Source organism: Drosophila navojoa, chromosome X (assembly GCF_054131105.1).
Source record: "Drosophila navojoa isolate 15081-1374.11 chromosome X, UAZ_NAV_1.0, whole genome shotgun sequence".
Lineage (NCBI taxonomy): Eukaryota > Metazoa > Arthropoda > Insecta > Diptera > Drosophilidae > Drosophila > Drosophila navojoa.
Window position 1 is genome coordinate 15532469 of NC_142895.1, and position 26884 is coordinate 15559352.

Here is a 26884-nt window from a genome sequence, read left to right on the forward strand (position 1 = left end):
ATGAGCTTTATTTTTGGAGTTTTCTTTCAATTTACTTATGTGAACTCGCTGTTAGTTCAAATGAACTAGTTCCATGAACTTTCTGCTAAGTAAGTAGTCCACAAATGTGTGTGCATATGTGCTCCATTTAAAGTAGATTTACATATGTATGTCTATCCCAAGTAATCTATTCATTCTTAGCTTCCATTTCATGCCCTAACTCTAACTCTAGGCTAACACAAGTTTGGAACTAGTTACCTTGTAGAATAAGTTGATACAAAACCATTCATTCTATTCTATACTCTTCTATTCATTCCATTCACACTGATCTCTTCATTCCCAGTTTTCATTTTCTCTCTCTCTCTCTCTCAAAGCTAACTGAATTCGAACCTGTTCTTTGGAACCAATCAGATCGCACTCTTCCCTTCCATTAGCTAGCTATAAGAAGTCAGCTTTCTATGCAATATATGCAGCTATCTGGGCAATGTCTATCCAACCTAATTTGGCTATCTAAGAGCATAGAAGCTTCGTTGGGGAGCTCTGGTTGGCTTTTGCATATGCTGGCCGCTGGTTGACTTTTCAATTTGTAAATGTGTGCGTGTGTGTGTGCGTGTGCGTGTGTGTGCGTGTGTCTGTTTGTTTATATGGGTGTGTGTGCTTTGGCTGCTTTTGGGGTCTAGCTACTCCATATTTCTGGCTGCTGGCTGGCTTTTGCTTTTGACGTGGCCTGATGAGCCTGCAGCTCTCGCTCTCGCTCTCTCTCTCGCTCTCGCTCTATCTCTCGCCTTACCTCTGGCTTTGGCTTTGGCTCTGGCTTTGGCTTTGGCTTTAGCATTGGGGTTGGCCCGCATATGTAACGTTATGTGCATAAAAAATAATCATAATCACTTGAAAGCCCCGGCCAGAGTTAAATCCGGCATTAGGTGGGGCGCTGGCAAAGGCAAATAAAGGGTTCGGACTTTGGGCACGTGAAGGGGCGGCCAGGGGGCTTGGCCCTTTGGCGCTTTGAGCACTTTGCCTCGACAATAAATAAAACATAAATTGCAACAAAATATAAAGCAACAGCCAAGTGATTTTCACTTTTTCTCTCTCATTCCATTTTCATTTGTCTCATTTTTTTTTTCTTTTTTGTTTCTTTCTTTACGGCTCTGTTTGCGCACGTCGCTGGCAATTGTTGTTGACTGTGTGCTAGCTTATTAAAAACATGGCTAAGTGAATTTGCCACCAAAAGAGGAGGCAGCCCAAGGACGGGCAGCGGCAAGGACAGCAGCGACCGTTGACTGTTTAAAATTCATAAACATAAACAATACAAACGCAAACATTAGGCAAACGTGTTAGCACTTGCCATTCAGCTGTCGCAAAGGTGTGTTCTTTAGGTGTATGTGAGTGTGTGTGTGTGTGCATGTGTGTGTGTGTGCATGTGTGTGTGTGTGTGTGTGTGTGTGTGTGTGTGTGTGTGTGCTGGCCAGTAAATCAGAGCGTATGGCTGTGACAGCCTCGTCACAGACAGCGGACGCCATGACGAATGACATAGCCCAGGTCTGTCGAAAGCTGTCAGAGCTTCAGCAATGGACAGTCCCAAAGTCCCGCCGACTGTTGGGATCCCCGCCAGGCATTGGCGCTGTTTTTTGTTACCCCTGCATCTCGTTTTTTTTTTTTTTTTTGTGCTGCTCCAGTGAAGTGCGCATTTGACAAGCCCAGTAAACAACAATTAAAATGACAACGGGCCGAGGGAGCCAAAGGATTTTTGCGCGTTGCGTTTTCCTCTCCTTTGCCCAGCTCCAAAAAAAAAAAAAAAAAACTTAAAAAAATGACAAAAATCTAACTGATGAAAACTGACAATGCACGAGAGCGAGGGACGAGAGCGTGAGCTGGCCACCGCTAGAGCCGCTCTTGGTAACGTATCCCGGCTAGGCACGAAATTATAGCCACAGGACATGCACACACAAAGCAGCCAAATCAGCGCCAGCTCCGCAGCTGCATACACAATGTGGCAAACGAGGCCAAACAAGGCCCAAAATGTGGGCAAAGAAAATGAAAAAAAACATACGGGAAGGTAAGCAAAAAATGAAACAGAAAAAGCGAGGGAGAGAGGGAGGCAGAGAAGGGGAGGGGAGAGGTGGGTCAGCAGTCAAAGTTAACTATTCCGGGCAAATAACTTGAGGACACGACAATGCAATTTCGAGCCAATGTTCGAACCCAATGAAAAATCCATCAACGAATCGGCAATCTCTGACTGTTCCTGCTCCTGTTCCTCCTGCTTTTGCTGCTCCTGCTGCCCATTCAGCTCTAGCTGTGCCGGAACATATGCGCCACATATTGATATGTCATGCGAGCCGAGAGCCGAGCGCAGTTGATGGATCTCTTATGAATGCGTGAATCACTGCAAAATTTTGCTGCCCTCTCTCTCTCTCTCTCTCTCGGTCTCTCCTTCTCGCTCACTCTGTGTCCAGTGCATGTTGAGCATTGAAAGCGAATTATCTTGTAAGATTTTGTTTGTTTTTTTTTTTCAGATGACAAAGAGATGAGCTTGCTGTGCCAGTAGATACCCTCTCTCTCTCTCTTTCACTCTCATTATGTGCTTATAAGTACTATAAAATATTATTAATAACATTTAAAGAGATCTCAGCAATCGAGCTGAGCGTAGGCGACTAATAGACATTTATAAGTGAATAATATAGTGTATACCGACTAATAGCTACCCTGTATATATTTAAGTTTGTATAATTTATATCGATTACATATATAAGCTTATACATCATAATATAATCATTTACAGAGATTGAAATCTATGAAAACTGTCTACTATATACCCTGTATATTGCTCACACAAATATATTTAAATGCCATATGATATATGTATGTATCAAATAAATATTTATTATTATAAATAATGATCTTGTGGGACTACAACTTGTAGATAAACCAATATTTATTATGAAATAAATATTTATGTAAATCGATTTCCTAGAAATACAATTTATAAATAAATCAATATAAATGGTAAGAGACTTGAACTGAAACCGTAAATACTGCACAGTTAGCATTGCCTGGAATTCCACTTGGCTGCTAGTCGTTCATGCCCCACACGCACAATTCAATGGGTATACAAAGGCGCCGCTGGCATTAGAACTTTATGGCCAATTCAGCTTGTAGCTGGCTTTGAATGGCGCATCAAGCTAATTAATCGCTGTTAATTAACAGGTAAATAAATCAGTTGCTCGCCTTAATTAATTTAATATACATACACATATACATGTACATACATATATATATATATAAATATAAATATCAACCTAAATAGACACAAGATAAATGTAGTCCAGTGACGCGCAACAGTTGAAATTTATGCGATTTAAGAAAATAAAACAAATACAGTTGATATGAATATATGAATATATATAAATATATACATAAATACATACATATATATATGTATATGTATATAAATTATAGGACTATGTTGCATAGCCTTGAGATGCTGTTGATTTTATGTATGATAGCTGACGCATCGCTTCACACAAATACACACATACATATGCATATATGCTTCTATTGACCGATTCTTACACACATACATACACATTGTATTTTGTCGCTGCGGCTCATTTGATTGGACAAATTGTTTGGCTAATTTGCCAGGCATTTGGCTGAAAGCCGCTGGCACATTTATCATGACGCGTTTAGCATTAGAGCGCGTCCATCACACGGCGAGTGAGTTGGCCGTGTTTGGTCCAACTATTTCCGTACGCCGCGGCCGCACGGCGTATGAGTAATGTCTTGATTTGCCAACGGCTTAAGATTTAAATTTATTTATTGCCGCATCCCCAACCACATCAAGAAACGAAAATAAAGCAAATAAAAACCAACTCAACTCAACTGCGGCTGCGATTTAATTTTAGATGCCTTGAATTTGCTTTTATTATAATGCAGCAAAAATTTCATTGTTGTTGTTGTTGTTGTTGCTGCTGCTGGCATCAACTATTTCTAAATCTTTGCCAGTTTCTTCTCCAATAGCAATTTCTCTTTATTTTTCCTCTTCGTTAATTTTTTTTTTACCTCTATTTTTTGCAAAAGTTTTTTTGGCGCCTGCCTGATGTGGGCGCCTCTGCTGGGTGGGCGTCGCTCTCTCTGTGTGTGTGTGTTTGTGTGTGTGGCATGGCTTGCATTTTAATTATGATAAAGTGCTGCTAATGTGCCATTCATTGGCCATATAAATGAGGCGTGGCACGTTTGCATGCGATTAGTGAGCAGCTGACAGGGGTTACAAAAAGAAAGAGACAGAGCTAAAGCCCCACAGACCTTTGACCTGGCACTAGAACTAAAATCTGGCTGGCTCAAAACTCCTGCTAATGCCTTAACTCTCTCGTATAGTCGAAGAGTTTTAGTTTCTCTTGCATTAGCAAAAGGAAAATTTGTCATTGAACTCAACTAAATTAGAATCGATGCGCTTTGCCTGTTGCAGCTGCATCATTTAGTCCATTTAATTTGTATTTTCTTTTAGCTTAAGGCAAATTGTCTACAATTTCAATTTCATTGAGTTCGAGCGCAAATCAAATTGCAGCCTAGGCAACTCAATTTATATTGGAAACATGACAAAAACTGACAATTTGCATAGACTCGCATTACTTTGCAATGTCTGTGTGTGTGTGTGTGTGTGTAATTGGTTGATGCAACCAATGTGGCAGCACAGTCACATGCGCTCGCCTCACGCCTCGCCTCGCTACTATGGGCCAAATATCTAGAGATTTGGAATTCTTTATGGAAGTTCTTTCAGGCATAGTGAAAACTTGACTTGATTTGATGTGATTTAAATCAAATAAATTTGACTTTGTCTTCAATGTTTCGAATCATAATGCTCAAAGTCTCATGCTCCGCCTAATGCTTGGTCTAGCTACTATTGGCTAGATATCTAAAGATTTGCAAAAATTGTATTATTTAAATCACATTCAACTTTATATATATTGTTTATGGAAGTTATTTTAGTCAAAGTTGAATGTGATTTAAATAATACAATTTTTTTTTAATTTTTTAAAATTTTTCTTTGTCTTTAATATTTAAAATCTCTAAGCATTTCACATCCCAAGAAAATCTTATAAAGGTACAAAGTAGTTTGCTCCCGCCTCAAGCCTAACCTAGCTACCTAGGCAAATTAGATTATATTACTTAGATTTGGATTTATTTATTTATTTTATTTTTTTAATATTTTATATAATTTTTTTTTTTCAAAGAGAACAGTTTAATATAATTTTTTTTTTTTTTTTTAAATATAAGTTAAACTTAATAATAAATTTAATAAAAATAAAAAGGTTTACCATGGAAAAGTTTACTCTTTAATATTTTGTCCCCTGCAAACCTCCTTTTAAAAATGCCTAAATTAGAATACTCTAAGCACTTAATCGAGGCATTGAACTAGAGAGTTTATACATGGCCTATGAAACTCTGGGATGCCAGTATAAATATACTCACTGTTGATAGAAGTTAAAAATACTTAAAATGAGTACTAACTAGGCAACACTAATTAACACTGGCTCATAGAAGAAGTTTAAAATTATTTGATTTTATTTAATTGGGATATTTACTTATATATTATATAGTCTATACATATGTATATATGTACATAGATATATAATTATATACATATATAAAATAGCAGAACCTAACTGTGAATATTGTACTGTTTAGATATGCATGTAAGGCTTTAGCAGCTCTTATTTTATGCCCACCAAAATGTGTATTTCGTCCATGGTGCAAAGACTCCTTTAGCTTGGCTGTCGGATTACGTTCGTCTAATTGAAATCTATGCGGGCTCGCTGCATAGATCTCAGCGCACAACGAGGCGTTAGTTGTTATTAGTTGTTGTTAACAGCAATTACACGCACACACACACGCACACACACACACACGCACTCATTATGTGCCAAAAATGAGGCATATTTGTAGAGATGCGACGCAAAAATTTTCCAATTTTCTCTGGTTTTTTCTTGTGCTGCTGCTGTTGTTGTTGCTGTTGTTGTTGTTGGTTGTAATTGCCGGCAGTTGTTGCTGTTGTTGAGGTCACATTGAACGTCAAAGGCAAAAGTTTGGCAGAGCGTTAATTTCGTTTGCCCATAAACATGCAACATATGCGTGGCAGGCAAAGGGGCGTGCTCCGTGGCCGTGGAAGGGTCGCCGTGCCGTCCGGCACTGCATTTGCAACCCTAATAAAGCGCAGCGGTTGCTGCCACACGTGGCCCAGCTCTGATAACAGACGCGCCTGCCTGCCCGCCCGCCCTTCAGATTTTGCCTGCCAGCCGGCCTGCCTGCCTCGCTTCCAGGCAGCCTGGGCAATGCCCATGTCCTCGGCCTTTGGTTTGTCCTGTTTGCCTGGACCTCGTGGCGCACTGTGTGATTTATGCACTAAGCAACGGCTCGCCCCCTCCCCTCGAGCCGTGCAAAAAATGCAATTCTCATCTGATTGTTGCTGCTGCTGCTGCTGCTGCTGTGGCATGTTTGGCATGTGGCATCCACGCGAGATGCGCACGGTACATGCCACTTGCAGCAAGTGCCACAAAAACATTGACACATCGTTTACAAGGCCAGCGCAGAGCAGACTGAGCACACACACACACACACATACATAAATATATACACATATGTATATGCATACATATCTATATATATTTGCGAAATTTGGAGCCTGGGCAGCAGCTGGCTGCCCCGCTGCGGATCGTGCCACAGCAAAGAACAACAACAACAACAACAACAACAACATGACAATCAACACACAAAAGCAAAACAAATGAAATATGTAATAGAAACGCTACCCCTAAGGCAGCAGCAGTGCCCCTCCCCCCACAGTCCCCCCGCGAGTCGACGGCTCGCAATCGCGTCGATTCTTTTGAAAATGCTTATCAAATTAATTTCGCTTAAATTCGCGTTTATTGTTTGAGCTGAGAGCGCTGCTCTGGCCTGGGCAGGGGGTTAATTGCGAGGGTTTAGCTGAGCAGCAAATACAACTAGTTGCCTCTCGCTCACACTAACTTGCGCCCTCTCCCTCTCTCTCTCTCTCTCTCTCTCGTTGCTCTGGTTATTTCTTCAGCTGACTTTCCTTAAGCGTTGCAGTATTGATTGCATGTTTGTTGTTTGTTTGCCGTTGTTGTTGATGCGATGCCCTGGCCAAAGGTAAACGGAGTCGATTGCCAGCGAGGGTTGGCCCAACAGTTGCCGATTGATTGAAACGCGCTCTGCACTCCACACGTGTCCGCTGTTGTTCAATTATGTTTAAGCCAAATCTGCAGCGCAAACACTGAACGCCGCCCGCTCGAGCCACTGGAGCCACTCTTTCATATTATGTGGAAGAAGCAGCAGAACGAAATCAAATCTTTCACAAAAAGAGCAACCAACGCCTTGCCCCCACCCCCGCTCCCTCTCTGTGAGCACGTTGCAACCCCCGCAACATTCAAAATGCCATCACCAATTTTTAAGTCGAAAACTAAACACACGCGACTCGAAACGTCGTCTGGATTGAAATTGAGTCGTTTAAGCCGTACCCCCACCCACACAGCACCACCCAATCAGCCAGCCAGCCACCCAACATCCACACACTCAGCCTCAGCAACCCCAACGAACGCGCAGTTCATCATTCATAGAGCCGCCCAACCCTCCCACGCCAGCGACTCCTTCAGAGCTCACTGCCAACAGAATGTAGCTGAATGTTTTCATTTCTTTCTTTCATTTTTTAATATTTTGGCATGTCAAGAGCAAATCGAAAATGAAATATTCCCCAAGACTTTCGCCAATTGACGGCATTTTTCAGTAATACAAAGAAATTTTTTGAAATGGTTCAGAATTTTTAGAAAGTTTTAATTGGCCTTTCCATAAAAATATTCAAAAATTTCTAAAAACATTTTCTGCGTTTCAGGAATGAGAGCTAGTTTTATACTAGTGATAATTTTGATGAAGATTATATACAACTATATATTTGCAGAATTACATTTAAATCAAATCATTCTTCATTAAATTTCGAATTTAAAATTCTTCAAGTTTTTTCTCTTCTCTCTATCTCGAGATCCACAGCAATGCAGAGCTAGTCCAACTCATCCAAAGGCACCCCGATCAATACCTACTTATATATAATTTATGATACGTCACTTTCTACTATCCGCCTCCTGCTACCTACATATCAGGCAAATCTTTCAAGCAGAAATTCCCTATTTTCAATGGAAAAGTTTCTTCTGTTCTAATCCTGAGATCAAGAATATATATACTTTGTTGTCTGGTCTCGACCACGCCTCCTGCTGCCCATTACACACATTGCAGCCAAATGCCCGTTCTCAATGGGTATCTAAATGCCCAAGCAATTAATATGATGTTCGCAAAATTCTGTGCAATAAATTTTTAATACTTTTCCTATGCTTAATAAAAACATGTATAAAATACTCATAAATATCAAAGAGAAATATATATTGTTGGGGAACATCAATCGGAAATATGTTTAAAAATAAGTCAAATCGTATAAATCACAAGCAGACGAATTGCTGCGATATAATTGGAACATATCCAGATTTTAGACGCGAAATGTTTGTTTTTCATTTTAAGTTAATTTCGATTTTCAATCAAATCACAATTCAAACTCAATTTGGTTAAGGCTCAAGTGTATTTTCTCTCAGTGTATCAGTTTTGCACTTGAAATCGAATTCCAATTCAAACTCCATTTAGTAAAAAAACTGAAATCTCGTTTTTATGTTGACTAAAATCTCAATAAAAATTTAGTTACAACCTAAGTGTAGTTTCTCTCAGTGTACTACTCACATTAGCATTTAGAAACAAAATCTTAATTTAAGCTCAGTTTTTCAATAATTCAAATATTGTTTTCATATATGTATATGGCATCAAATGTTAATTGTAATCTAGCAAAAACACAGGTTTAATTTCTTTCAGTGTACTATACACAATTTTGCAGTTATTTCACTTCACACTCAATTCGGTATTAGATTAAATCTAATTTCGATATAGATTAGCCTCTCTATATGTAAATTCAGTAAAAACTTGTGTCTGGTTTCTCTCAGTGTACTCACTTTTGCACTCGTTGGCATCCCGTGCCGTGGCTCGTCCCCAGGGCCGATCGAAGTAGAAGGGTTTGCAGCGCTCGCAGTCGCGTCCGTCCGTATTGTGGCGGCACTCGCAGCTCAGCTGTCCGCTGGCATCCGGCGAGCACTTGGAGGCGTGGCCATTGCACTTGCAGCGCCCACCCACGGAGAAGTCGGAGACGGCGTAGTGCAGTCCGGCTGCCGCAGTGGCAGCCGCCGACGCGGAAGCAGCGGCGCCAATGGTCTCGATGTTGTTGCCCGCCAGCTGGACGCTGTATTTGCCGGTGCGGAGATCGGCGGGCGAGTCGATGTTGAGCAGCGCCTGGGGATCGGGCTGCTGCAGGCGGTAGAAGACAATGCGTATATCGGTGGCCGTCACCCAGTCCTGCAGCACGGGCGACGCGTCCAGATCCCGGGCCGAGGGTCGCCCCTCCAGCGTGCTGAAGGCGATGCGCGAGGCCATGCCGCCGCTGCCAGCGCCGTTGGCGTCGTGGCCATGTCGATGGGCGTCGCTGCAGCGCGCCTCCTGCTCTTTGTGCTTGGTGACGGTGGTGCGGGCGGGCCGGCCGAAGAGGCGGCGGCACTGCGAGCTGTAGTACTGGAAGGGCTGCCAGGTGCGGCCGTAGTCGGAGCTCTTGTAGATGACCAGGGAGTCGGGCCGTGGGGCACGGGGACAGAACTGCAGACTGACATAGGTGAGCTCGTACTTCTTGCCCAGGGACAGGGTCAAGGTGACATTGTCGCCCCACTGGCCGCCGCCGGCATAGCTGGAGCCGGGCGCAATCGGCGCCGATCGCCAGCAGGTCACGTTGTTGGAGTTGTTCAGATCGGTGAGGGCGCGTGGCGGAAAGCTGTTCGCCTCGCAGCTGTGGCACTGCATCTCGCCAGCGCTGGAGCCGGAACCGGAGCCAGTTGCTCGGCTGCTCTGGTCCTGGAATTCGCAGTAGCGCTGCGGCTGCTGGGCGCCACAGGTGCTGCTGGCCACGACGGGCGCATCGTAGGCGGCGTTCACAAAGTCCGGAATGCAGGCGCGTGCCTTTTCGTAGTCGTAGCACGGATCCTCGACACGGGGCAGGGACAGCATTTTGAGGAACGCATCGTTGGGCTTGGCCAGCGCTGAAATCGCGCCCAGGCTCAAGAGAAACAGTTGCCAGCGTTGCATGGCGCAGCCGTTCACAATGGGCAAATCACACACAAATCACACGAAAAAAAAAAAGTATTTATATTTCACTGTTAACTGTTAATTGTTGCAAGTTGAATGGCACAAGCACAGAAACGCACTCAATTGTTCCGTTTACACTTTTTGCCAGGCAGCGTCCTGAGCAGCGCGCGCAAGCGTTTTTTGGTACGTGGGTTGAGAGCGTTTTAAATCGCGCGCGAGTCGCGTAGGTCGTGGTTGTCGTTGCTCTGGTTGTCGTCGTCGTTCGGTCTTCGGTTAACGTCAAGTCGGCCTGCCAGTTCACAGTCGACTGTGTAATCGTCGGGCACGAAGCGCGCGCACCAGCCCACGAAGTCAGCGGCTGTTTGTTTGCTGTGCCTGTGTGTGTGTGCGCGCCTGTGTCTGTGTCTGTCGCTGTGTGCGTGTGCAGCATTCGATCGCGTCTGCACTCGTATGTTTGGCAACATATGTTGCCAGCCAGAGCAGAGCGCAGAGCAGCATCTCAGCATCCACTTTGTTGCTGGCTGGCTGTGTGTGTGCTAACTCACCACGGCGTGCTCTCGCTCTCGCTCTCGCTGTCTCTCTTGCTCGTTTGGCTCGTATACTCACTGACTCACGCTCTCGATTTGGCTTGCGCACTCAATGTCGCTTGGCAACATTTTTGCTTGCAGGTGGTTGTTGTTGCTGCTGCTGCTGCTGCGCTGGCAACATTTGTTGCTGGCACTTTTAGCATGGCTCTGCATTTATATTTTATTGCCCACTTGGCGACACATTTTGTGGCAGGCTGCTGCTGATTGTTGTTTGTTTGTGCGCTCGTTTCATTGTTTGTTGTTCTGGCAGCCATCAAAATCGCACCCAACCACATTGCATATCAAAACAACGCCAAACGCGCCGGCCTGTCCCGGGTCACGGGGCAGAGGCGAGGCACACACAGTAGGCGTCGCTTATGTCTTGTGTTTGCCTTCCGATTGCTATCGATAATGAAGTCGCCAAACGGCTGCGGCCTAAGTTATTAACTTGTCGTTAATGAAAATCATCAATTTTGAACTAAAACGTGAGACGGCCAAAGGGTGGCAGACCTAGGGGCGGGGGCCATGCCAGAGAGCAAGGCACAAAATTATGTGATGCGTGTATGCGATGGCTTCATTAATATTGCGGCTGCTGTGGCTGTTCCTCTGCTGCTCCTCTGCTGCTGCTGCTGCTGCTGCTTGCATTGCCTGCGTCGCTCTGATAAGCGCTTAGCGTTCGGCTTAAACCGCCTTTCCACTCGAGTTTAAGGCTTTGTTTGCTTTTGTTTCGTAATTAGCTGAAAATGCATTTTGACTGCAGTCGGCCGTATCTTTGGCGTAGGCGTGCCGCGTGGGCGTGGCATTGACCGCCACAGCCAAACCGAGCGCTAATTGTACAAATTCTCACGTATTATGCAATACACAGACAACAACAACAACAACAACGAACCAATCTAGCTCTAAAATACCCCAATTAAAATGTTTGATTTAATTTCTCTCAAATACATATATTATTCAAATATTATCGTACGCTTCGCACTCCAAACTAATGAGTTGCCATTCACATTTAATTAGAGTTTAATTGTCAATAAAACACCCGCAACAACAACAATTGGAAGCCATGAAACCCAAAGCCAAATGAACAGCAGCACAGCTCACACAGAGTCTATTGGCCGAAGTTGCCAGCCGAATTTGGCTCATTAGCCAACTGCAACCAGTTGAGAATCGCCAGGCAAACTATGAACTGCAAAACGAACAGCAGAGCGAAAAGAAATGCATTTTGCTATCGAGTATATATTGATTTCTAATATGATAATTACAAAAATACCATTTATTGTTTAAATGATATCAAAGTTACACTAAAGTTTCAGCTGTTTAGCAATATAAACAAATTTAAAAAAATGAGTAATGAAGTTCAATGCAAAACAAGTAAAAATTATGCAAATGAACTCTACAAGATCCCCGAACCCCGAAAGATCTGGGCATTTATTTTGATATAAATAAAAATAAACGAAATAATAAATACCAAAAAATATTTTGAAACTCAAAATGATATATGATATAATATGATATACGAAAGTACTTTCAGTTTGAAGCATTTAATTTCTTATACCACATAAGAACCGGTATATATCGATCATATTTATATAGAGTGTATAGAAACTGCCTTGTAAAGGAAGTGAAAAAGAGTTAGAGTCTGTTCCTCAATATATTCGAAGCTCCCATTTCAATAGATTCCATGCATAGACCCAACAAATGTTGCACATAAAACACATCCTTTGTCCACGCCTAAAGAGAGCTTCTGCTTCTTACACACACCTGCATACACCTGGCCGGACTATCGTATACCTTGCTGCACTTCAATAAATATCGATTGTATGCACTGATAGCAATTATCTCTTTGGCCATTCGCTCAATTATTTGAAATGAAAGCCACTCATTAGGGCAGCTCATTATATGAGCTATTGCCTCAAGGAGGCAAAGGTAATTGCACAGGGAGAGAGAGAGAGAGAGAGAGAGAGAGAGAGAGAGAGAGAGAGAGGAGCTCATTTCCGCTTCCTTTGTTGTGGGTCAACTTCCTCAGCTGAGGCTGGAGCTGGATTCATATCTGTGTGGGGCTCATGTGCCATTAGAACTTTTGCTCTATTACTTTGGCGCCATTGGGTACATGTGTGCATGTGTGTGTGTGTGTGTGGGTGTAGGTGTACCACTGAAAGGCAGCTGCTCGAAACTTTGGTGCTTAATGAAAATTGCATTGTGTGTCGTTGTGTGGATTTTGGATTCTGATTTCGAGTGCCGTCCACAAAGGCCGCTCTTTGTGCCGAGCGGTGGGGCCAAGGGCCAAGTCCAAGCGGCTGGCTGTCTGTTTGCATTGTTGTTGTTGCTGTTGCTGTTGCTGTTTGTTTGTCTTGTTTTGTTTTGTTTGTCTCGTGGCCGGCCGGCGGCAAGATTTTTAGATTATGACGCTTTTGCCAACATTCCCCAGCGTCGAGAGCCAAACAGTTTAGTCAAACGCAGCTCAACTTGTCTCGTCGCCACTTTGTTTATTGTGTGCTCTCGCTCCCACTCACCCGTTCGCCCTCTCGCTCTGTCGCTCTTTCAGTTTATTGGCGACATCAATAAAATGCGACATTGAACCAAGTGACCCATCCCCCCTCTCTACCGCCCCCCCTATTTTTCTGGTCTGCAGCCTGTGTATTCACACGGATGTAACTCACAGGTAAAACGGCTCACCTGACCGACCACCCATCCCAGCCGCCCTCCTCCCTCCCGGCCGCCCCCCATTTCTTTTTCTATGCGAACGGGTCAGTTTTTGGTCAATGTTTATCTCAGCATTTTGTTTGTCTTTTCGCAAAAGTGTTTGGCTGTTGCTGTTGGCTCAGTTTGTTGCATTTGTATCTCGATTTTATTGCCGGAGCTGCGAACATGTGAAAGCCATTTGCCGCCCAAAAGATGACAGAGAGCGAGCAGGAGAAATAGATAGAGAGAGAGAGAGAGAGAGAGAGAGGGTTGGCTAGAGAGAGGCAGATCGGATATGGGGGCCATGCAGAGTACCCCACCCGCGCCGCAGGCGGAGGTGGAGGTGGAGGCGGGCGGCAGCGCAGCTAAACGCACAGATAGATGACTAGATTCCTATCAGCGTCAATAAATAAAGTTTTTAAATGGAACAAGAAAATAAATATATGTCTCCCAGTGTCTCCTTGTTGTCACAGTGCACATCCAGGCAGACATAGAGACAGACGGCCCACCAGACAGCCAGCCAGGCAGTCAGCGTCATGCACAGTGGTTCAAACTGTGCCAAATTGTTGCATCGATTGATTTGCTCTAATACGAAAGTAAGTGATCGATTATTCCAATCGGAATAATTTAACTAGTGATGTATCGATTACTTATTGCAATCGAGATATTTTGTTTAACTTCATGACATATAAAAAGACAATCAATTTATCGATAAATATAAATTATTTTAAATTTTAGATGATAGCTGTAATTTAATCGATTGTCGATATATTTCCATAGTTAAATGTCAAATAAAAAGTCACAAAAAATACTGACAAATTCGTATTTACATATTTGATGAGGAATAATCGATAATTAGCTGAAAAGCTATAAGTAGAAAATTATCTATTTGATAGGGAGTTGCTCATTGTCATTATCATTATCCTTAATCATTTAATTCCAGACCTTTCCCCCCACAACTTTCGATTACCGTTATCGTTTATCGGCTATGTCATTATCGCGGACAAGTGTAATATATCGAACAAGCTTTACACCGATTTAAAGGCAATCAACGGCTTCAACTGTTAGAAATGTAGCGTCATACAGGCCAACAACATACAATGATGGATATCGAGAATCATTCTCGATTCTAATCATATTTAGTTTGTTATCTTTAGCTAAACATCTGTTTTTTTACAATCGATATTTGCCAGTTATCGATTATACCACTGTGCAATTGTAGCCCAGAGTCACAGTTTGTCTCCTTTGCCAGCTTCTTTTCATATTGAAAAAGTTTTTCGAGTGTCTATCGCAGTGTCTACCGCTGCCCGCTATTCGCAGACTCCTGCTCAGAGAGGGGGGGTCGGCGGGCTCTGCGGGCTCTGCTCCCACGATGCTCTGTCCATGACGTCTGTTTGGCTGTTTGTTTGTGTGTCTGTTGGTGCAACGCTTTGTCTCTTGTCTTGTGCAATATGCGTCGTGTCTTGGCTGCCTGCCTAGGGCCTCGGGCCCAGGCGGCTTACCTACACCCAGACTTCAGATGGAGCTGCAATTGCAGGCAATGCTGCTGCCAAGCCACATGCCCACACACACACATAGACATAGATACACATATGCAGCTACTTACATTGATTTTATAATTAGCCATGTCAGCAAGGGAGTGGAAGGAAGAGGGCGCGGTGCTCCAGTACAGGAAGGAAGGATGTTGGCAGGGAATTCAAAGTCAACTCGTGGTAATAAAAACAGCCAATTACCTTCAAGACTCATTAAGTACTACAACCATTTTAGCCCGCAGTCAGCACGGGCTGTGGCTCCGGCTCCGGCTCTGGAAGTGGTTGTGGCTGCTGCTGCTGCTGCTGCTGCTGTGGCATCCACAGCAGAAGGGGTGTTCGGTCTGCCAAAAGGGCTCGGCTGCCGCTGCTGTTAGCTGACCGTTACAATCGAATTAGGCGCCGTTCGCAACGTTAAATGCAATTAAAACTAGAAGATGTTGATTACATTAGAAGTGCAGGCAGTCACGACCCACTGACGGCAGCAACGGTACATTGCAGAGTGTTAAAAACGAGAGAGACAGAGAGAGAGAGAGAGAGAGAAAGAGCGAGAGAGATGGAGTGAGGGGGGAAATATCATACAGAATCATGCCAAGTTTTGTTGTTCTGCGCACTCTTCCTGCTGCTACTGCTCCTGCTGCCCCACTCCCTCTGCTCGTTGCTCCTTTTTTTTGCTTCATAATTTATCCCTTTTTTCGCAGCTTTTTTCTTGCGCTCACTGTATTTTTTTTTTTGCTTAGAAAAACCGCCTGAAAATTGTTGCGGTTGACCAGAATTATGTTTTTTTTCTTTAAGCATGCCAAAAAAAAAGAAGAGAAGTGAAAAGTTTGTCAACGCTGCGAGGGGGCGTTGGGTGGGCGGTCTGATTATGTCAGCTAAACAAGGCAGCCATCAGTCATGCGTATGTGTGTGTGTGAGTGTGTTGTTGGTTGAGCATAAATCTGAAATCCGCACACTAATTTGTGAATGATAAATTATTTATGCCAAAATGGAAGTCAACAACAGCAGCAGCCAAACAATATCAAGAAAGTTGGCCGCAAATGGATTGAGTTGGGTTCTCTACTCTAATATGCTATACAATATACATATACATATACATATATACGTGTACATATTGTATATATGTATATATTTACTCACACTGCCGTCATCTAATCCGTTGAAATTTCCCCTCAACACGCATCGTTCATAAAAATGTTGGCCAATTGAGCCGCATATTTAGGATTTGGGCCACAAGTTGTCGCTGCTTCAGGTAAGCCTCAAGTGGAAAGGCTGAAGGCGGCTTGAGTGAAAGTTTGCCATATATAATTCATGATGTAATCATTCTTCTGCATAAAAAAAAATCACAGTGAATTTTCTATGTTGTTTGCCTGATTTAACTAAGCTGCACAGAACGCTAAATAAATAAAAAAAAATATATAACAATAAATATATGTAAAAGGCTTTTATTATAAACTCAACTGGATCAAGTTTTTTTCCGCAATTTTTCTACTACTATAATGTCTGATCTATGTCTATTTATGTCTGATTTGAATTTGCATTATTTTTACATTTTATGCACAAATGATAATTCCTCAAATTAAAATTTGGCAAACAAATTGATTTATTAATTATGAAAAATGATTTTTACATAAATTAAACGTAAATAATATTCAATAAAGTCAACTGAAAATAATAATAATAATAAAAAAAATATATATATATATAATAATTATATATATTTAAATCCCCTTCAATTCCTATTTCAAATGAACAATATGCCATTGTATTAAAACTAACATTTGCCATTCAATGCGTATTCAATTATGTTCTCTATTCATTTATTTATTTATTTTTATTTTTATTTTTTTTTTTTGTAATCTCATTTTACATACAGTGAAGCTGCAAGGCTTTGGCAAATTTAATTACCAAATGTCAATTATAATATCTCAAAGACATCGCCATTTGTTCTATGACTCCGATTCTCTTTGTGATTCGCATGAATAATCGAATACACAGCATGAATGTGTTCAATGATGGTTGATGCAGATGAAGCGAAATGTCAGACATCGATATGGAATTGTAATAGCTGAAGAGGGTATTGAATAATTACTATATTGAATAATCTGGAGTGTTTGCCTAATTCGATTCGTTTGTCTTTGCAATCGATAGTTATCGATCAATGCAGAATTACATTTTGTTTCCTTTGCCAGCTGCTATGCATATTGAAAATGTTCATAGATTGTCTATTGCTTTATCTATTGCTTCCTTCTTTCCTCTCTTCCTGAACTGATTCTGTTTCTCTTAGGCAGAATTGAGATTGATAAAGGTAATCGATGGTACTTGAGATGATAGTAGAGTTAAAGAAGAATACATCATTATTAGATGAAGTTTATAGTAGAAGTTTTACCAGTGTCCATTGCATATCGCTCGCTATGTGCCGACTCCTGCTGACTTTGTCTGATTCTGCTTCCCATTGACAACGACTGCAATCGAGAATTACTATCATAACTCCTGTAAGTTTTCATCTTGTTCTTTTTCTGCTACTACTTAATAAATTTATGACTCCACGTTTCACCTTTGTGCCCCACTATCCACTTTCAGCGTTTCTCCTTAGCCAAATGATTTTAGCATTTGTGTAATATTATTTCATGGCAAATGGAAATATTTCATTAGATTTGCATTAGCTGAGCTGAGCTATTATGTTGTCTGAGACAGACTCGGACTGGCGTTGCCTGGGCCCTAAGTGGAAGCTATCAGCTAATTGATTCGAGACTTGCTCACAGTTCCCCATCCACACATTTGGGAAATGCATTTAGCTGGTTGCAGTTGCTGTTGCCGGCTTATTGACCAAAATCCTTGGCCATAATCAGCTTCTGTTGCACTTAAAGTCATTTGCCTGCATTTGTGTATATGTCTGGGAATGAGTGTGTATGTGTCTGTGTGTGTGTGTGGCACTTTGGTGCCCTGCAGCTTTGGCAAACACTTGGCGCCATCTGCTGCTTTTCATTTGGAGCTCATCAAACGTTGGCCACTTTGCTGCAAGTTGCAAGCATTTGCTTGGCTCCATCAGCAACCATCTCTATAGCTCCCTCTTCCTCTCTCTCTATCTATTCTGTCTGTCTCTCTGGCATTTGCCTGTCTCTCGCCTACTGTGTCCTGCATGTGCTCAGGTGTCGAGCATTGTGTTCATTGGGCGCTGCTGCCGTTTCAATTAGTGCACAGACGTCGCCTACAGCCAGCCCTCGGCCCGCCGCCCCTCCGCCTGGCCTTGGCCACTCATTAGCAGCGCTTGCAGCTGCGGTCTGTGGTGTTCGTTGCCGTGCTGCCGTTTCCATTGCTGCTTTTAGCTTCACCGCAATCTCCTAACTGGCAATTGGTGCACGCTTCGTCGCCTCCCCGTTCCAACTCCGTCTCCGACTAGCTCCCTCTCTCTCTCTCTGCCACTCGCCAGGCGTAGCTTTCTCTGCGCTGTCTGGCTGGCTGCTATTGTGAACCCTTTTGCCATTGCTCACCTCTCTCTCTCTCTCTCTGTCTCTCTCTCTCTGACTTTCATTCTGTCCACAACATTTGGTCGGACCCAGCCGTCAAATGCTTAATTATTTGCAATTTTTCGTAGCACACTTTTGTGCGCCCGGGCATTCAAATTACGCCGCAGTCGCCTAGCTGCAGCCGCCTCGCTCGACCGCTGCATGCTTTGTGCATTTATAATCATTTTTCATAAGTGTCTCACCGTTGGGCAGCGCTCGAAGCACATTTACTGTGACAGCTCTCAAAGGATTAGGACGTGTTTCACATTTCATAAAAGCGCACCCACAGAGACGCGCCATCATGTTGATAATGATGATAGTCAGCCCCATCATCATGATGATGATTCATGTTGAGGACGATGTCCAGCTGCTGGCTTTGTCTCGGCCATAAGCGTTGATTGCTCAGCTCGTTAGAGTCAGAGGTACTTATGCTCCCTCTCTATGCCACTCTCACTCTCTCTCTCACTCTTACTCCTTTCTAGTTGTAACTATATCTGTGTCTCCTCACCCATCCATATCTCTTCACTATTTTTTTGTTAACTCTATTTACATTTGTTGCTTCCCTTTGTTGTTGGCTTTTTCATTTTTATCTGCTGCCTGGATTTTGACTTTTAGCAAAAAAAAAATGGAAACTGATTTAAGCCGCTTACCTCCAACAGCAGCCGCAACTGCGCCCCGCTTTAAGCAACGCTTTCAAATACCTATTGAGCGTAGTTTGGGTAATTGACGTAACCAGAGATTATGTAGAACGGCATCAACGACTCCGGCGTGGGCCCTTTGCTCAACATCCATTTACTGGAATAATCTGAAAAGTTTCATAAAGCAAAATAACAGAAAATAAAATAGAGTACAAATATCTTCTATGTTACACGCTGCTGCAAGCGAAACCCAACTTCATGAGCAACTAATTACAAGGCCAGATAACACTCGAAAGTCATACTTGGTTTTGTTGCGAATAGAATTCGAATGTTAGAGAGCGATGCATAACTGTGTCCAGCCATTAAGCATGAGAAAACCTTGACTTCAAGCAAACATAGGTCAATCTTAAAAATTTGAAAAAGGAGTAGTAGCAATGTGCATCGCCAAGATCATCTCGGTTGTTATATAAAAGTTCGAGTGGGATCCTTACTTTACTGTGCGTACTGTTTACTTTAGTGCATCATCAAGGTAGGCTACACAAACTCTAAACATTCCTTACATAATACAGACTTGTAATTCTCAAATGGTTACAGTTTTCACAGAGTGTAGGGGCATCAAGAACGAAGCAGATTTTTTTCTTTTTTTTTTGTTTTTTTAAATCAAGAATAAATACATCAACATTTCCAGTAGAGCCAAGGTATCCTGGTTATATTATTTTTGTCGCAGTTTTGGTGAGTTAACCGACCATTAACCATAAATAAGTGAGAGAGAGAGAGAGTGCTCAACTAGCAGATACTCTGTAGCGTGCGGTTTTACGGCTCTTTAATGGCGTAGAGTTTTTTGTTGTTTCATCGTCCGCCGTAGTTATGATAATCGCGGGAGATGAAACAGCCAATAACTCTGACCATTACTCCAGTCAAGAGTGCTTGACTAGCAGATACTCTGTAGCGTGCAAGGAGCTGCTGTGCCACTGATTCTACGGGCTCCCGTATCAAACATGCAGGTGAAGTAAGGTGAAGTATTATATATTTTAGTTTTCTATTTTTATTTTATATTTTAAATATTTCTCTGCTCTTTGGGCACTTTTCGCAGTCAAAATGTGAGGAAATGCAAGTCACATTGATTGGATCTTAGCTGCTTTGGATTTTAGTTGGCTCAGCAAACATAAACAAGGTAACAAGATGGCTTACTTATAGCTGCTGCGTAGCTGGCATAGCCGAACCGAACTGTAAACAAAGCGCAAAACAACTCGAGAAGTGTCAACCGAAATGAGCTGTCAGAGTAACAGCAGCAGCTGCTGCTCCTGCTGCAGTCGCTCCTCCTGCTGCCACTACTTCCAGTGCTGCAGCTGAGAGTATGTATGTCTGTATATGCACATATATATTGATATATATAAATGAATAATTATTTTGCAAACATGCTAACGAGAAGCTGAACTCCTAAGAGGCAGCTAACGAAAAATAGATGGCGCGCCCAAAGGGGTACAATAAATAGATAATAAGCTTACGGAAGGATTAATAGAGTACCTCGTATGGCTTTAAAAAACATTAAAGAATTCTTGACTCTTTCTGTATTGCAGCCATCGATTGGCATTGAGGTTTGTACTATTTTTATTTTTATTTTTTTAACATCGCGCAATTAAAAGTATTTTTTTTTGTTTGGCGTCGCTCCAGAATGAAGTTGGCACGAAGGAAGCAGACTTGGTTTTATGCGTGTCTAATGATGCGTCAACGAATCCCGAAGAATGCGACGCTGAATTTTTGGCCGCATCATCAAATGAGGCGTCATTAAGTAATAAGTCTTTCAGCCGTGTCCGACAAAAAGTTGAGCCAAAAAGCTATTAAAAGCGAACCGAGCAAAGGCGCTTAACGTTTTCATTAAGCCAGGAGCGAGGACTAAGGACGAAGATGAAGAAGGAGCCTGATACGGAGACGGAGATGAAGATGAATTTAAGTTTAAAGCAGGGCCGACTGAGTGGAAGTGAGTCAAGTGCAGTTGCCAGTTGCCAGCCAGCCAGCCAGTCAATCAGTTAGTTTGTCTAACTGTCTCTCTGTGTCTTTCTCTCTCTCTCTGTGTCTTTCTCTCTCTCTCTGTCTCTCCCTCTTTGTCTGCCCGTCGTCTTACTGAAGACGTGGCACTTCCGTTTCCGCTTCGAGTGCGTCTCCCACCAATCAGTTGTAGTCGACGCAGCGCCAGCCGCACACAGAACAAGAAAAATGAGCATTGCACCAAACTGACAACACTTTTCTTCCTCTTGCTCCACATCTTCCATTGCCACTTCGTCTTCTTTTACGTTTTTCGTTCCTTTTTTTTTGTGCTCAAGTGTTTCTTGTGCTTTTGATTTCGCTTTCGTCTTTTGTGTAAGCAGCGGCAATAGCATTCGCACAATAGACTACACGCCCTTCGCGACCCTCAGCCCCCCGCCCCCCCGGCCTTCCTCCCTACTTTGGGGATTTTGTTTGCCATTTCCGCCTGGGCGCTAAAAGTGGTTTCTATTTATTTATTTATACATCCATTGTGCCGTTGCAGTTGTCGATGCATTTGGCAACGGTGCGCCAAGGGGCGTGGCCCTGCAGCAGCCGCTGCATTAGATGTGAACGATTTGGCAGCTAAGCACGCGCTAAGCCGTCAACTGGCAATGGGATTAGCTGGATCCCATTGGATCCCAATGGCATTTGAGGCTTGGCCCACCTGGCCAAGGCGCCTGTAACGAAATGTAGTTGTGTGGCCTGACAGCCAGGATTGCTTCTCTATCAATGCCTGACTTATGTACATATTTATGTATATAGAATATTTCTTTGATTGAGCCGAGTTTGCTTTGAGAGAGCTGAGAGACTTGACTAGGCTTTCTCTGTTTGCTTGTGCAGGGCTTAAGCGCTTATTCTCGATTATCTCTAGACTAACCTGGGCTCAACACACACACATGCACACACACACACACACATGGTTAGACATAGACATAGCTTAGCGCAAAACTTCAGCAAGACTTAATGTCAATTTGTTGAGCGCCCAAGTTTCCGTTACTTCATGAGAGCTCATTTTATTCTTATGGCATTTAGATGCACACACACACACTCACACACACACACAGACAGATACTGGTGTATGTTCACAAAAGTTTATAATCCTTTAGGAAGCTGAGAACTAATTGCAATGTAAATAAATTACAGGCGACATTGGCAGCAGCAGGAGCAGCAGCAGGAGGAGGAGCAGGAGCAGCAGCAGCAGCAGCAACCTAGACTGCTAGCCAGCCAGCTAGTTGTTCGTCCTGTCTCTTCCCCCTTTTCCCTGGAGACCGACAATATTTCACTCAATATTCAAAAGCAGGCAAAATGCAACGCCTCCTCTGTCCCGCCCCAGTCCCAGTCGAAAAACGCATTCAACTCGACTTAACTAACTATTAAGCACTACTTGAAGTTTTACACAGGATATATGCATGTATTTGTACTAGCCTTGTCCTTGCCGCCTCTGCGGCAGCACTGACTTGCCTCTATACCCTGCAATTAAGTCATTTGCCTTGCCATTCCATCCAGCTCAATGGAAACCCGAGCCCTGAGCTGTGGCCAGTCAATAGTAATACTATTTCCGATAATTAGAGCACAGCAGCTCTTTTAATTATCGGCCACTTCTTTGTTTTCCTTTCATGCATTTTTCTTTCATTTTTCATATCATTTGTACCGTATCCTTATCATATCTGTTATAACTTGGGACTTAAAGTTCTTCCTTTCCAATCCATTTTGATTTTTTCTTTTCTAAACTTAATTCTTTTTTCATATTTTTTTGCTTAGTCTTTGTAGAGTATTTAAAATTGTCGCATAGTTATTTTCCTCAATTACAATTTGTTGCATTCAGTAACTAAAAGGCAGACGGGCATATTGGTTTTTCTGATCATCAATGATTCACGGCTAAGAAACTCTGCAGGACTCGCATCTTGTCTGTATCAATCTGCTTTTATAAATGAATGAATCAATAAATATAAAAATAATTATGATAATAACTAAATTAAATTATGAATACAAAATCCATTAAATAAAAACTAAAATAACAAAATGTATTAATCAATTATATTAATAAATTAAAAAAAAAAAAATAATAATAATTGCATTAAATTTAATTAAACAACATATAAAAAAACAGTAATTAAAATTGATTAATAAATAAATTAATAATTAGAAAATGAATTAATGAAAACCCAATATAAATAAATAAATATATTAATTAATTATACGTAAAATAATAAATACATTCAAAATTAATAAATAAATATGTACGTTTTTCATACATTGAATATGTGAATATAGAATAGAAAGAGATTAAAAAATTAATAAAAATAGACGAATTAACTAATAAATTAACTAAAAATTTATTAATAAATATACTATAAATGCATTAAAAAATTAATAAAATAATAAATAAATTAAAAATTAAACAAATATTTGATTTATTTGAATTCCTTTTTTAAATTAATAAATGAGGTTGATAAATGAATAATAAATTGAATTATTATATTATTATATTAGTTATTTAATTAATAAATTGGACAACTCAATTTGTAGAGCATTGTGCAGTCGGCCATAGCAGCCGCTCCAGGACTCTCATTTGTTTTTACTTGTAGTTTGTCTACGTCGCTTGCAGCTCGTCCTTGCTGCTGGAATTATGAGTCTCATTGTGTGTGCGTGTGTGTGTGCGTGTGCGTGTGCTTGTGCGTCGTTGTCCTTGTCGATTTACATGAGTTGCAATTAGTGTGTGCTCTGCCTCAAAGCTCTTGTAGCTTTAGCAACTCTCTGCCCGCTGCCCGCCGTCCCTTAAAAATGGCCGAGTGAGAGGGCTGGGGGGAGAGAGAGGGAGTGTGGGGCGGGAATTGCGGCATGTCGCCCGCCTTGGCCCATTGTTTGCGGTTTACTTTTGTGTTGCCCAAATGTGCCGGAAAGTGTTGGGCCCATGTGATCCTTGCTCCACACCAGCTAAGCGTGTGTGTGTCTGTGTGTGTGTGTGTGTGTGTCTGTGTGTGTGTGTCGCTCTCCTGCCTATCAACTGCATCCGGCTGGCACATCCGTTGGGCAACAGCTTTCAGCTTTTATGGCTTTTAAATAGTTGCAAGCGGCCGCAGCCATCCCAGCTCCAGCTCCTGCTCCGACTCCTGCTCCAAGCTGGCCACTTTTGACAGGCTCTTGGCAGGCGCCAAATTTATGACTGAATTAAAGAGTTTTGCCGACTTTTTGCCGCACATAATTTTTGCATAGTTTTTGGCGCCTGAGCTGTTGGCCCCGCCCGCCCCTCCTCCCAGCAAAGTTGTGTGATTTAAACGTTATGCTCGGTGACAAAAAGTGCGGAGGGAGAGAGGGAGTGGTGGCTGTGTGCTGCAGGGGCAGTCAGTCTATGGGCGTGACAGCTCGCAAGTTATGTGCAGCTTCTTGCTGTGAACGCTTCAAAGCTGCCTTGGTCTCTTGGCCAGCAGGAGCAGGAGCAGCAGCAGCAGCAGCAGCTGAGCTGAGCTGAGCTAAAAGCCAGCTGCAATTGCAGGTAGTGCAGTCACACACACAGACACACACACATATAGAAATTTTAAACACTGCTCAGCTGCAATGTTGCTGCTGTTGCTGTTGTTGCTGTTGTCCCCAGCAGCAACACGTTACTCCATTGATGCAGCAGGCGTGTGCCACAGCCACAGATGTGCATGTGTGTGTGTGTGTGTGTGTGTGTGTGTGAGTGCTGTGCAGCTATATTTAAATGTTGCTTTAAGCCACAATCGCTGGCTGGACACAGAGCCAGTTGACCGGGTCGACAGTGTTGCCTGTTTGCGTGCACGCTCGTTGTATGTTGCATGTTGCTGATTTCCTGTTGCAGGATGTGTTCTAGGATATGAGCATTGTGGCCAGAACGGAAGCGGGACAGAGGGTGAAGACAACGATGCCTGGGACCCTACTGTGGGGGAGCCAAGGGCCGGAGACAGTCAGCCAAGTGTTGCCAACCTGTTTTATGTATGTTGCTCTCGTTGTTTAACATTTCTCTCTGTGTGTGTGTGTGTGTGTGTGTGTCTGTTTGGCTGCGGCACATGAGTGCCGCAATGATACTTGAGGCAGGCTGCTACAGATATGCTCGCACTTCATTTGTTTCTTGACGAGCGCAGATAATGCACGCGTTTGCAATTTGCTTTTTACTTTCAGCTCCAGCAACAGCAACAACAGCAACAACAACTACAACAGCAGCAGCAGCAGCTGCAATTGCTGTGGCAGCAACTTTGTTGCACAGCATTAAGGACACGTTGCACACACACACGCACGCACACAGAGAGCTGCCTCGTTGCCATTGTTGGGGTTTAGTCAACTTCAAGTCGTATATTAGTTATGGCCAGCTCAGTAGCTCTTTGTTGTTGCTGTTGTTGTTGTTGTTGCGGTTGCTGTTGCCGTCGTCTCGAGTTCTTATGTGAAGTGCACTCTTTATGTTAATAGTTGACACTAATTAGGTATGTTTGCACAACAAAGCGCTCCACACAGCATTAGTGTACCTGTGTATGTGTGCTTGTGTGTGTGTGTGTGTGTGTGGGATCTGTGCTAGAGCAGGGCATGTCGTACACATATTATGCTAAGTCCAACCCAACAGCACAAAGACTTTGTCAGTGGCGCCATTTAAGCAGACGACCAGCAGCAAGACAGCCAGCCCTGACTACAGTGAGCACTAGCCACGAGTGCACCACAGCAGCGGCTCTTTGTAGCGGCTAGAGTATCTGCCAGTCAAGCAGTCTCCACTCTGTCGATTATCAGAACTACGACCAAAGACTTCCATTTCCTTCCACTTTGACTGCGAAAAGTGCCCAAAGAGCAGAGAAGCATTTGAAAAATAATATAAAAGAAAAAAATGGAAAATATTTAAGCTTACTTTACCTGAGAGTTGAAGCATCAGCCCGTAGAATCAGTGGCACAGCATCTCCTTGCACGCTACAGAGTATCTGCTAGTCAATCAGTCTCGAGTGGAGTAATGGTCAGAGTTATTGGGTATTTCATCTCTCCCGATTATCTAAACTACGGCGAAAGATGAAACCACCAAAAAATCTACGCCATTAAAGAGCCACACGCTCCAGAGTATCCGCTGGTCGAGCACTCTCTCATACTAGTTCATTATTTTTTGTATGGTTAATGGTCGGTTAAATCACCAAAACTGCGACAGAAATAAAATTACTAGGAAACCAGGGCCTTACTGGAAATGTTGATGTATTTATTCGATGCCGCTACACTCTGTGAGAGCTGTAACCATTTGAGAATTACAAGCTTATATTAGGTAGTTAGTGGCTTTCAGGTTTGTGTAGCCTACTTTGATGAGCTTGTGATGGTGAAGGGACTTTGATGAATACATAAGACAAAGCTTTTTGCACTGAAATGTGAACGAAATCCAGTGGGTTTCATATTTACGAGTGTGAACTGGGCATTAAGGTAAACTCTAAGTCCCACTGTTACAAATCGCCTTGTCGGACAAATCCCAACTATAGTTGATGCATTGGAATGTCTTTAGCCTTAATGCAGCCTTAATTAAGCCTACACTACATTCGGATAACTGTCCTGCATATATTCTATATATATTCTCTATCAAGAGAAACAATCGACTCGATCCAGTCATTGTCTTTTGTCTCAACTGTTCGTTCTCTCTTCTATCTATTCGCCTTTCGCTAGTTAACACTGTGCCATGTTCTGTGCCAACCCATTCACAGTAACAACAGCAACAACAACAACAGCAACAGCAACCACATTGTTCA

General features: G+C 42.7%; 1 protein-coding gene across 2 annotated transcripts in view; it reads right to left on the reverse strand.

The window, feature by feature from the left end:
* The window catches only part of NetA (Netrin-A), a 58117-nt gene extending 47551 nt beyond the window's left edge, over positions 1-10566 (reverse strand). Inside the window, exon 1 of one of the 2 annotated variants that reach the window (XM_089264977.1) lies at positions 9039-10566. In XM_089264977.1, coding sequence (XP_089121103.1) covers positions 9039-10212 — 1174 coding nt within the window. In that variant the 5' untranslated portion in view covers positions 10213-10566. The remainder of the gene's footprint in view (positions 1-9038) is intronic. The other variant, XM_089264976.1, reaches the window with a different exon arrangement.
* Positions 10567-26884: the final 16318 nt, after the last annotated feature.